We start from the raw sequence: 11178 nt of genomic DNA, 5'->3' as shown, positions 1-11178 counted from the left end.
CCCATGGCTGTCCATAACTACCCATACCCTTTTTTAGCAGCAGCTTGAAAATAGGCCTTTATATAGGCCAGAACAAATTACAAGATTCATCTCCCATAGACTCACTGGAGTTTGCCTCTCTATTGGGAGTTTGCTGACTTCCTGCGGGATTCAGTAAATGTCCAAAGAACCGAACATTGCTCAGTTCGCTCATAATTATGGCAATTGAAAGACAATAGTCCAGGGGACTGGGACTGCCTGCCAATGGATCTCATTGCAGCTGTCAAGGAGTGAGTAAGAGCCTCCAATGATAATTAAAACACATAACTGCATCCATCATTAATTTTTCAGTGTTAAGGAGAAATAAGAATACTTACAAACATTCACTGTGTTGCTAACTTCTCCTGAAATTCTGTTGTAAAAGAGATAGAGAAATTGAATAAAGCATATGCATGGTAGTAGGGCTAATTAGAACACTGATTACATTCTATTACACTCTATCCAAATTATATTTGTTGGATGATATTGGCTGAAATCAGCATTACATTATATTTTTTAAAGGAAAATAATTTTTCTAAAACATTTCCTTGTGAAGCAGGCCAATGATAATATGCCAAATATAACAATTTAGCGGTATGATTTGGGCAGTGTTTACATCCTCTGTAAATGCTCTATATGGCTCTTTTGAGATGAAGATGAGGAAGGTGTGGATTTAATAGGTATGAAGATTCACTGTGAGCCAATATTAGACAGACTTCCCCATCTTCAACATTTTGTTTATAAACCCACACTTACCCTCACTGTGGTGCTTTTTTTATCCAGCTATTGGCAAAGTGACATCATTTGTTGGGATTAAAAAAACAAAGATATAACAATCCTAAGTGTTCCTAACAATCCTAATCCTAAAATATACTGTGGTTAGAAAGGTTATAATTTTTCCCAGCAGTGACAGCCTTTCAGCCACATTCATTGAAGCAACTGCCAATATAGTCTCAAATGAGGAAAATGACACCCTCTTTATTGTAATAATTAATAACCCATTATTTCCCTAACAATTAAACCTTTTATCGGTAAAGTATGTTTACTGTCTGTCTTTAAAATTAGCTTATGAAATGCATTTATGTCAGATGACACACTAATTTTATGGAGGAGGATTTGCAATAAAATGAATTTAGAGTGAATTTAAGCTAAAAGATTTAATGCAACTTGCCTGCTTTCTTCTCCTTCTAGCAGTTTCCTGTAGGTAGCAATCTCAACATCCAAGGCCAGCTTCACATTCATCAGTTCCTGATATTCTCTCAATTGGCTATTCATCTCTTGTTTCAGCCTCTGCAGAGCAGCCTCTAGTTCTGCCAATTTGCCACGAGCGTCATTTAGAGCATTTTCTCCTCTTTGTTCAGCTTCAGCAATGGCTATTTGAAGAGCTGCAATCTAAACACATGCAACATGTAGAGCAGATGACTTACCCAAATATTAATAAATACATAGCAATTGTAGGTAAATACCAATTTTTATGGAATTTCATTTTCCTGACAGATTTGTTTTCTAACAAACTGTTTTTAAGATAAGACCACTGAAAATAAACTATTTTTTTCTGGGAAAATCCCTTAAGATAAATTTTATCTTTTGAGTTCATTTTTATCTTTTAAATTTTAACTTTTGAAATACCTTTGTAATATTAGTGATAAAGTATTAAATACTGCTCTGATTAATCTGTTATGTGAAAAAGTACTACTAATTTAACACTATGCGGGCATTAAACCTCTTCCAATTACCAAAATGTTTTCATGTTCAATCCTCTGTCTCTCATCAATCCCAGTGTCACTCAATTGGTGGAGTTAGACAAAAAAAATCAAAACACAATCAATTCTTTAACAAAAAAAGATATATAGTAATTTGCATTTTTGACTCATAATAGTCTCAGATACCTAATTAAAGTAGAGCTCACATAATTCTCTACAGCACGTTCCCAAGAAGCAGCTAAAGTGTGCTCATAGTCAGCCAAAGCTTCACCATACTAGAATCAAGAATGTCCTTAGAACTCTGTTATGTGCACAATATTTATTTAACATACTGCACATGCTCATAACAGAAATACTCATCTGATTTAGGTGATGTTTGGAGACAGGTAAATGTATCAATTTATTTTTTCTAATTGTATATTAGAATATTCTTACCTGTTTCTTTACATTCTCAATTTCAGCTTTAAGTTTCTGGATAGCTCTATTAAGTTGGGAAATCTCATTCTTCTGGTTTTTCAGCTCATCTCCTTGTTGCCCTGCTACACTCTGCAGCTGCTGGAACTTTTGATAGAATCACAAATAACCAGAAGTTACGTGCACCGTAAATACAGTAATAAGTGTTGGATCTGTTAGTGTGGTGGCTTAGTGGTTAGCACTCTTGCCTTGTAGCTCTGGAGTCTTGTTACTATTTTCATAGCCTACCAGGAACCTCCGTGGAGTTCACAAGTATTATTTAATTCAATCAAATAATAAATAAATAAATAAATCAAATAAATAATCAAGATATATTGTTTTCAACCGTGTAATCTGTTTATAAAGCTGCTGCTGGAAATTACCTATTCATTTTCAATGTATTATAGCAAAGGTGAAAAAAACAACAGTCTATTATCAAGATAATTTTACCAATTTGTAAAGATTTTTTAGGGCTTTTTGCCCAAAATTTCACAGACAAACACCACCTGTAATTCTATGTATTTATTTTTAGTGGTGAGAATGAGTAGAATGAATCTTCTACAAGGTGATCTTTATATGTATACATACTTTATACGCACATCCACTGCATGTTCTCTACTTTTTCTCTCTGAAAACTTCCTCCTTGGTGTTTTACATCCAAAAACATACTTATAAGTTGTATGGCTTGTGAGCAAACTGACTCCAGTGTTGATGTGTTTTATTGTCTTTTGGGGAGCCTGGTCCCCCCTAATACATCTCCTATGTAAAGCTTTGCATTATTTAATGATGCTATATAAATACAGAAAACAAATAGTAAGCAGTCTAGTAATTGATTCTCTCTGAAATCTGGCTTGTGGGCTTGTTTATGCAAGTAATTGCAGGTCCTCACCTTGTTCTTGTAAGTATCCTCTGCTTCAGCTCTACTCTTGTTGGCAAGTTCCTCATACTGACCCTTGACTTCAGCAATAATGTCATCTAAGTTGAGAGATCTGTTGTTGTCCATAGAGAGGATGACAGAGGTGTCAGACACCTGTTGTCTAAGCTCATTGAGCTCCTGTAATTTTAGCAAAAAGCCAGTTATCACAGTGCAGGAACATGGGAGATCAGAGACACAATAAAAAGAGAGAAAATGCAAAAGTTTAGGCTGGAATTGCACTTTAATTGACCTAGGCTAAGGTTTCAGAAGAAAGCTCTACAAAAAAATAGAAAATAAACTACAGACAATGTACATTACAGATTAGTTATTACCTGATCGTACAGAGTTCTTAAGAAGGCAATTTCATCATTGAGTGCATTCACTTTGGCATCAAGCTCCACCTTATTTAGGTAAGCTGCATCAACATCCTGGAAAAGTGAAAATTGTTAAATGAGTTGATCTTAAAATGAAACAGGAAATACAGACATTTTAAGATTTAACAAAGCTAGTTTTTATAAAATGCAAAGGTCCACAGATGCCATTTAGTTGGTAGACATTTTTTTAATATGTTATTATGGGTATAGCCATTACTAACCTCCTTCGGAAAATGCTAGTTGCCTGGTTGTCATGCTGACCATTGTCTTCTACACTTTGAATCACTGACCCAGTATAAGTATGCAGATCAGCTATAGAGGCTGCAGAAAAAAAGATTGAGGACTATGTGTCCTCAATTTCTTTTTCTATTTTACAAGGGAAATATCAGGGGGCTTTTTAGACCCCTGCTATTTCCCCGAAGCCCCCCAAGAGTAAAAAAAAAATTAAATTTAAAGCCGGCCGACTCCCTGCGTTCAGGTGCGGGAGGGGGTGTGGAGCTGTATTGAAGTCAATGGCATCTCCCACATTGCGATCGCCCGCACTCGAACGCAGGCACATTAGTGTCTGCATTCCGGTCCAGTGCGATCTGCAAAAATAGTGCTCGCAGCATTTTTGCGGATCGCACTGGACTGCAACACAAGCACTAATGCAGGCGATCGCACTGTGGGCGAGGGGCCTGCCTGCGGAGCCTGGCTGCGGTGCCATTGACTTCAATGCACCGCCACGCCCCCTCCTGCCCCTGAATGCAGGTGTTTTTTCGTTGGTAGATCTCAATGAGCTCGTCATTTGAAAAGTAGATCTCCAGACGAAAAATAGTGGGTGCCCCTGGCTTAGACAGAGAAAGTGGGAAACTAAGATCTGCATAATTGTTTCAAGTCAGTAATTTAAAGTAATGAAGCAACAAGGTTACCATCTCAGACAGGCATCAAGCACTTTTAGAAGGAAGCCAGCAATTGCAGCTTCATGTTTTTCTCATGATATGTTTCCTCCAGGGCCCATTCACACATTTGAGCTGTAACACACAAAAAATTGCAGCGCATGTCAACGCATGGCTCATTATGCTTTTTCCTGTGCTATTTATTGTTATTCATATTCATTCAAAGCACTGCCACTGAACAATGCATAGCTGTGCATCACAACACGCATTAAGTGCCTCGTGGTGAGCTGTGATGTGTTGAAAAAAAAAGGTGAATGCATATTACTTGCCCCCTAGAGGTGCATTGGTAGCTTGTTTATAGTGAATAGGTTGACTTAAAACAAAGCACATAAATGTGCTACATAACGCGCATTAATGCATGAACTTTCGAAATGTGAATGGGCCCTAAACATATTTTAACTGTATTAAATGAGGAGCATGAACAAATATATTTAACAAAATTATAAATATCAACATACAGAGATTAGGTTAGAAAAAGGTGATAGAAAATAGGTGTATCCAGTAACAGTCATTCAGGCATTTGTTATTGGCGTGTAACCAGTTCTAAAAATAATTGATGTATAGACCTTACTGTTTTATATGGTGATTACAAAAAAAAATAATACCCATGGCAAGCTTCTATATTCCTTTCATAGCAAGACATTCAGAATTGTCATACAGATATGAAGGCCAGGTACCGATCTTACCTTCTTGAGGACTACAAAATCATTCTCTGCTGAAGTGCGCAGGTTGATTTCCTCCTCGTACCTATAAAGAGACACACGTTCATTATGATAATGTAATGCAAATGCTTGTACTCCTTTAATAAGATCTGAAGTTACATTAGTGGTCCTTTAGGTTAAGTTCACATCTGGGCGATTCCTTACCGTGCGGTTTTGTGCACGATTGCCGGTCACCGAGTCGCGCACCACAGCCGATCACGCTGGCGGCACCATTATTTTCTAATGGCACCCCAGTCGCTCCGGGCAGATCGTTCAGTTTCCCGTCGTGATTCAGCCTGTGCAATTGAACACAATCGCGACTAAAAAAGCTGTGCGTCGTGTGTTGCAAAAAAAGGTACTTGTACCTTTTTTTAGCGATTGTCACACCGATGTAACCCTATTGACATCAATGGGGCCACGCAGCAATCACTATGTGCACCTAAACACAATCGCGTGGTCCCGGGACGCGCATCCCAGGATTGCTCAGATATGAACCTAGCCTTAAACTCTGGAAACAGCACCAGTTCTCAGCTTTCTTTGATGTGGCAGCTTCTCAGCAGATAAAACACACCTCTCTTCATCAAACAGCGGTTGATATTTAGGTGTTATTAATATTATTGTTTCCTGAGTGAGGGGAGAAGGGGCAGTTACCTGGTAAAAGGCTCTGATCTGAAATTATGCAGCCTCAAATATAACCAGGCAACATTCGGTATTGATTTGTTCAGCACTGTCTTTTGGTATAAGCTAAACTTCGGCCCTCCAGCTGTTGTGGAACTTTAAGCCCCATGAGGCATTGCAAGACTCTAACAGCCACAAGCATGACTCCAAGAGGCAGATGCATGATGGGATTTTTAGTTTCAGCACAGCTGGAAGGCCAGAGTTTGGATATCCCTGTCCTAAAGAGCCTATACATTACTGCATATGTTTTTCTGTATATGTTTATAGTGTGTACAGATACATTTATCCTTGTTTACTATAACTTTGACCAGAGCCTAAATTATAGGTGTGTACCTGCGCTTAAATTCCTCAACACGATCTTGCTCATTACGAAGCTCTGACTCCAAGCGACCTTTATCACTTCCAAGAGCATCTAGTTGCTTCTTCAGATTGTTGATATAGGCTTGGAAAAGAGGTTCAATGTTACTTCTTTGACCAGACTGTCCACCACCCTGTTGTTGCAGCAGGCTCCATTTCGTCTCAAGCACTTTATTTTGCTGCTCGAGAAATCTAACCTAATAAAAAAATTGGCAGTAGAGAAACATATTATACTTTTGCCGAGCTTTGATTAAGACATACCATTTAAGCTAAGTTATATTTATAGAACATTGTTGTATTACAGGAAATGTACACTCCAACAGCAGTCAACACCCACTGATTGCAGATATTAAAACATTTATACATAACTAAAGGCATTTAGAAATGCAAAGAGCAAAGTGCACTGTCCAATAGGAGCCTACCAGTATCCATCTTTCACTGATATGACACCAGTGATCTTGAATCTGCTTCATGGTTTTCATCATCATTACATAATTGTGACACATTAACAGGCTTAATCAGTATGAAATTGCAAAGAGTAACCGTGATATACAAAGTGCAGTAACTCATAGCAAACAAATCGATCTGAGTTTTGCAATTAGATCATATAAAAGTATTCTGAACATAGAAAAGCTTATACAGTAGCTGATAAGTTCTGATTTGTTGCTGAGCTATATTTTATCCTTTGCATTGCTTATCTGAGTAAGTTTATCACAGAGATTTTTTAAAACAAGAATATACTAAAAGCATTGATATGCAGTGCCTCATAATAGCCATTTAAAGATCATTTGTCATTGATTAACTGCCTTAGCCTAATTACAACTAATTTCTGATTGGTTGCTATGAGATACTAGAAACAACTTTGCTTTGCATCATGTTATTAAATTAGACTCTAATGATGTACTTGGAATTTGCATTTCAGTGCAAGTTTGAACAGTAGGAATTTGGAATAACAATAACAAGGATATCAATATAATAAAAACAAAACAGGAATCAGAAACATAACACCTTACCTTGTCTATGAAAGAGGCAAACTTGTTGTTTAGGGTCTTAATCTGTTCCCTTTCTTCCTTCTTGACTACAGAAACATTTGGATCAATTTCAAAGGAGAGTGGAGTCAGGAGTTGTCTGTTAACAGTGACGTTTACAATAGATGGAGGGGCAGGCCCAGAACCACCTCCATAGCCACCACCGAAACCACTACCACCACCAAAACCACTACCACCACCATAACCACCACCAAAACCAGAATCCCGAGAACTACTAATGGAGGAAACTTTTCTGCCGCCACCCACGTTCAGGAGGCTTCTACTGCCAAATCCTGCACTTGGTGCAGAGCGAAGACCTCCACCACCAAATTGAGAGGATGAGCTGATGGTCCTGCCGCCACCTCCTCCCATAGAGGATGAGCTAAATCCTCTGGAGGATGCTGCATTAGAGGATGAGAAACGAGTGTTATAGCTCATGGTTGCAGCGGTACAGCAGGAGATGGACTGTGGGCAAATTCAATAAGTGAACAAGTGCACTAACTTTACTACTCTTATGCTTTTATCTTCATAAGATAATGGGCTTGGCCATTTTTTAAGGTGATCAGTTTACATTTGTGTCCCCGCCATGCCCTGAAGCAGTTTCTTGTTGTCAACCTGTTAAACATACTTAGAGGAAAAAATGTTGTTTTGCTTGAAGGCTTACAGGTTGTCTGTGTTGTAAAGTTATATAACTGTATTTTTCATAAGAAATTAAACAAATAAAACATTTTTTGAAGAACAAATGACATTTTCTTCAATTCTTTCAGTCAATAATGACTGTATGTTAATAATGTTTAACAGATGTTCCACTATGAAAGTCCTGCCAGACTAAAGCTGGCTATCCACTGTAATATAACATATAAAACATAACATATAAAATAAAATATTGATCGAAGAATCTTCCACTGTCTTCATTGTATTGTATTATATTATCTGGACAGAGTTCATTGGCTGCCGGCTCGGTTCATTCACAGATTTTCCAAAATGTGCATAGTGAGTGGCCAGCTTAAGTATGTCACATAAAGGGTTTATTTCAGGGGTGTGCAGTAAATATGGCCATACACAGGCAAATTGCAGCAGGAAGCTCTAGGTGGCCAGATCTACAACAGTTTTAGCTATTCAAAGTGATAGCAAACACACATTTTGTAGGGGGGGCTATAAAGATAATGCATACCTACTCATGAGACCCTCAAATAACTGTATCTTCAGTTCAAGTCTTTCAATGGCCATTTGGATGTGGGGCATTCCTGACTTCAAGAGTCAGGAATGCCCCACACAGAAGCGGCTTATTACTCCAAAACAAGAATGAGCACTACCAATTAGGCTTGTGTCTTCAGACATTCCAATATCTATTTAGTGCATCTATTGTGAAAGTGTCATAGAGATAACCATGCATCTCAACAGTCTCTAATTTAGAGGCACTGTCCCTCATTTGGATTCGCACCAAATCCTTCTTTGCTCGTTAGTTGTCCCTCTTTTTGGTCTAATGCACAGATGAAAAGGTAAAAAACAAAAAAACTATTCTAGGTTTAACTATTCATTTTGGCATATAACTTTCCAAAGTATTTAGTTGCTTCTTCAGATTTTTTGTATGGGCTTGGAAATTAGGGTCAATGTTACTTCTTTCCATTTCGTCTCAAGACTTTATTTTGCTGTAAGAAGAATCTAACAATAAAAAAACTGGCATTAGAGAAACAGTATACTTTTGTCAAACTTTATTAAGACATCACTTGTAGCAGCCTGGTGTTCGGTCCTCTGGGGGACCCAGGACAATGGCAAATTCATTTAGGATGGTGAGAAACAATAAAATATATAAAAATAATTTTTTAAAAATGAATAAAACCGACCCCCGCTGCCCCCACCATCTGCCTGCGAATAAACACGCACCTGAGGGGCATGCACAGGTTGGGTATTACATTTTTGGGGGGTCGCATCAAGGTGTGTATTGGAGATCATCCTGCATGTTGGTAGACAGATGTGTGTGTATATACAGTATGTATGTGTGTGTATATATATATATATATATATATAATTAGGAATGCACCGATACCATTTTTTCCAGACTAAGTACAAGTACCGATACTTGTCCAAGCGCTCACAAATTCAATCACTGATAGTTTTTTCTTTATTGTCATGTGACAGTTTTTCTAAAACAATACAGACTAATGATTTATGGACAGTGGTGGAGCACCAGGGCCCAGTCGCAGCTGCAACTTCTGCGACCCTGGTAGTTCTCCTGAAAATGCCAAGTATCGGCACTGGTATATGAACTGGTATCCGTGCACCCTTACTTATTTTATTATAATAGGATTTGTGGAATATGAATAAATGTTGAGAGCTGAGTTGTATAAAAAGGGCAATTTCAGGTTGATTAGAGTCCAACTCAAATGAAGCTACGCCAGTACAAGATGTATTCTTACGGATTGCCATTAATGCTGCACTTTGTGACTGGCTTCTTGCACATCTATAAGCCCGACAGCTTGCATTTGCAATTTGAGCTAATGCTTAAAATTATATGTGATCCATCAAACACAAAGGACACACTCTGGGGCAACAATGACAAACATTTTTAGAAATTCCTGCAACAGGTGTGGTAGCTATGCAAGGTTTTCTAACTATGAAAAGTGTTTTACTTAGACGTGTCTAAATGACATGGCAAATAACCATCTCCAAAAGGTGAAAGGACTTTTTTTTTAGATGGCAATACTATACCTGAATACTGCACTAGCTTGATTTTTTGAAGCTTCGCATAACCTTTGCCAAACTACTGTAGAACACCCAATGGTTGACAGTACTGTTCTATCCCCTGGGTGTCATTCGCACAGTTTGGTGTTTCTGGTCATCCTGTGAAGCCCCCCTTTACATCAGAGCTCCCTGCTTTTACATCATAGCCCCCCTTCACATCACAAACCCCCATTCACATTAGAAGTCACCCTTCACATCAGAACCCCCCATTCACATTAGAAGCCCCCCTTCACATCGGGGGACCCCTCTTCACATCAGGAGACCCCCCTTCACATTAGAAGCCCCATCCTTTCACATCAGAGTCCCCCCTTTACATCAGATTCCCCCTTTCACATCAGAGTTCCCCCTTCACATCAGAAGTAGGGATTAGCTCAGGTTTGGACCGAAAACATTTTGAACCTCCGAACAAGGAAGTGTCATGTGAATTTTGACCCAATGAGCTGCGGGCTGCTATCCCAGTCCTGCTGTTGCATATAAACAAAGGGACGGGATACGTGTGCTGATGTAATTTGCCTTATATGGCTACATAGCCATATAAGGTAAATGTAATTTACCAAATATAGGCATGTAGCCATATAAGCTCAATGACATCACTGCATCCCAACCATCTGCTTACATCGAGCTGTGGGGGGAGCGAAGCTTCCGTCCATGTTCAGGAGGAATTCCTTCCAGGTTCAGAGGAGCTCAGGTACAGACTGGTTGCAGTCTGAACCTGAGCTCATCCCTAATCATGAGCCCTTTCATATCAGAGGCCTGCCTGCACCACGCAAAACATTTTAACCATGGCACCCTGGCTGGAAAAGAGTGAGCAGCTAGAGCATGTGATAAGAAAAAGGCTAATGTGCACTGAAGAGTAGTGATGGTGGGAGGGAAAGAAGGAATGGAGATGACAGAAATGTGGCTGTATCTGAAGGGACAAGTGGTGTCCACTTGAAATAGACATAGGGGAGAATTTATCAAAACTGGAACAGACAGGATCTGGAGCAGTTGTCCATAGTAGCCAATCAGCTTCCCTCTAAAATGTGTTCAGTTAAGCTTTTAAAATGAATGATAGACGCTGATTGGTTATTATGGGCAACTGCTCCAGACTCTTTCTGTGCCAGTTTTGATAAATTACCCTCAAAATGAAGAGCTAATGAATGGCTGCTGTGAGGGTTTGTTTGGGCTGTGCCGAGGCAGTGCAGGTGCAGCCAATGCTATTCATTATGTCATTCACTATTCACAATACCATTAATGCTGAAGAAAATAAATGTAAGAGGTCTAAGGA

General features: G+C 38.9%; 3 protein-coding genes across 2 annotated transcripts in view; all 3 read right to left on the bottom strand.

The window, feature by feature from the left end:
• LOC108797341 (keratin, type II cytoskeletal 5-like) overlaps positions 1-7604 on the bottom strand; it is a 10904-nt gene extending 3300 nt beyond the window's left edge. Inside the window, exons 1-8 of the mRNA XM_018568923.1 lie at positions 7152-7604; positions 6115-6335; positions 5089-5149; positions 3423-3518; positions 3064-3228; positions 2157-2282; positions 1190-1410; positions 361-391 (exon numbers count right to left, since the gene is read on the bottom strand). Coding sequence (XP_018424425.1) covers positions 361-391; positions 1190-1410; positions 2157-2282; positions 3064-3228; positions 3423-3518; positions 5089-5149; positions 6115-6335; positions 7152-7604 — 1374 coding nt within the window. The remainder of the gene's footprint in view (positions 1-360; positions 392-1189; positions 1411-2156; positions 2283-3063; positions 3229-3422; positions 3519-5088; positions 5150-6114; positions 6336-7151) is intronic.
• The window catches only part of LOC108797351 (keratin, type II cytoskeletal 4-like), a 203181-nt gene that overhangs the window by 94421 nt on the left and 97582 nt on the right, over positions 1-11178 (bottom strand). The window lies entirely within an intron of this gene.
• LOC108797349 (keratin, type II cytoskeletal 5-like) overlaps positions 1-11178 on the bottom strand; it is a 162906-nt gene that overhangs the window by 114366 nt on the left and 37362 nt on the right.

This window comes from Nanorana parkeri, unplaced genomic scaffold, assembly GCF_000935625.1.
Source record: "Nanorana parkeri isolate BGI_ZX_2015 unplaced genomic scaffold, ASM93562v1 scaffold1262, whole genome shotgun sequence".
Taxonomy (NCBI): domain Eukaryota; kingdom Metazoa; phylum Chordata; class Amphibia; order Anura; family Dicroglossidae; genus Nanorana; species Nanorana parkeri.
This window is presented reverse-complemented; position numbering and strand designations above follow the sequence as displayed.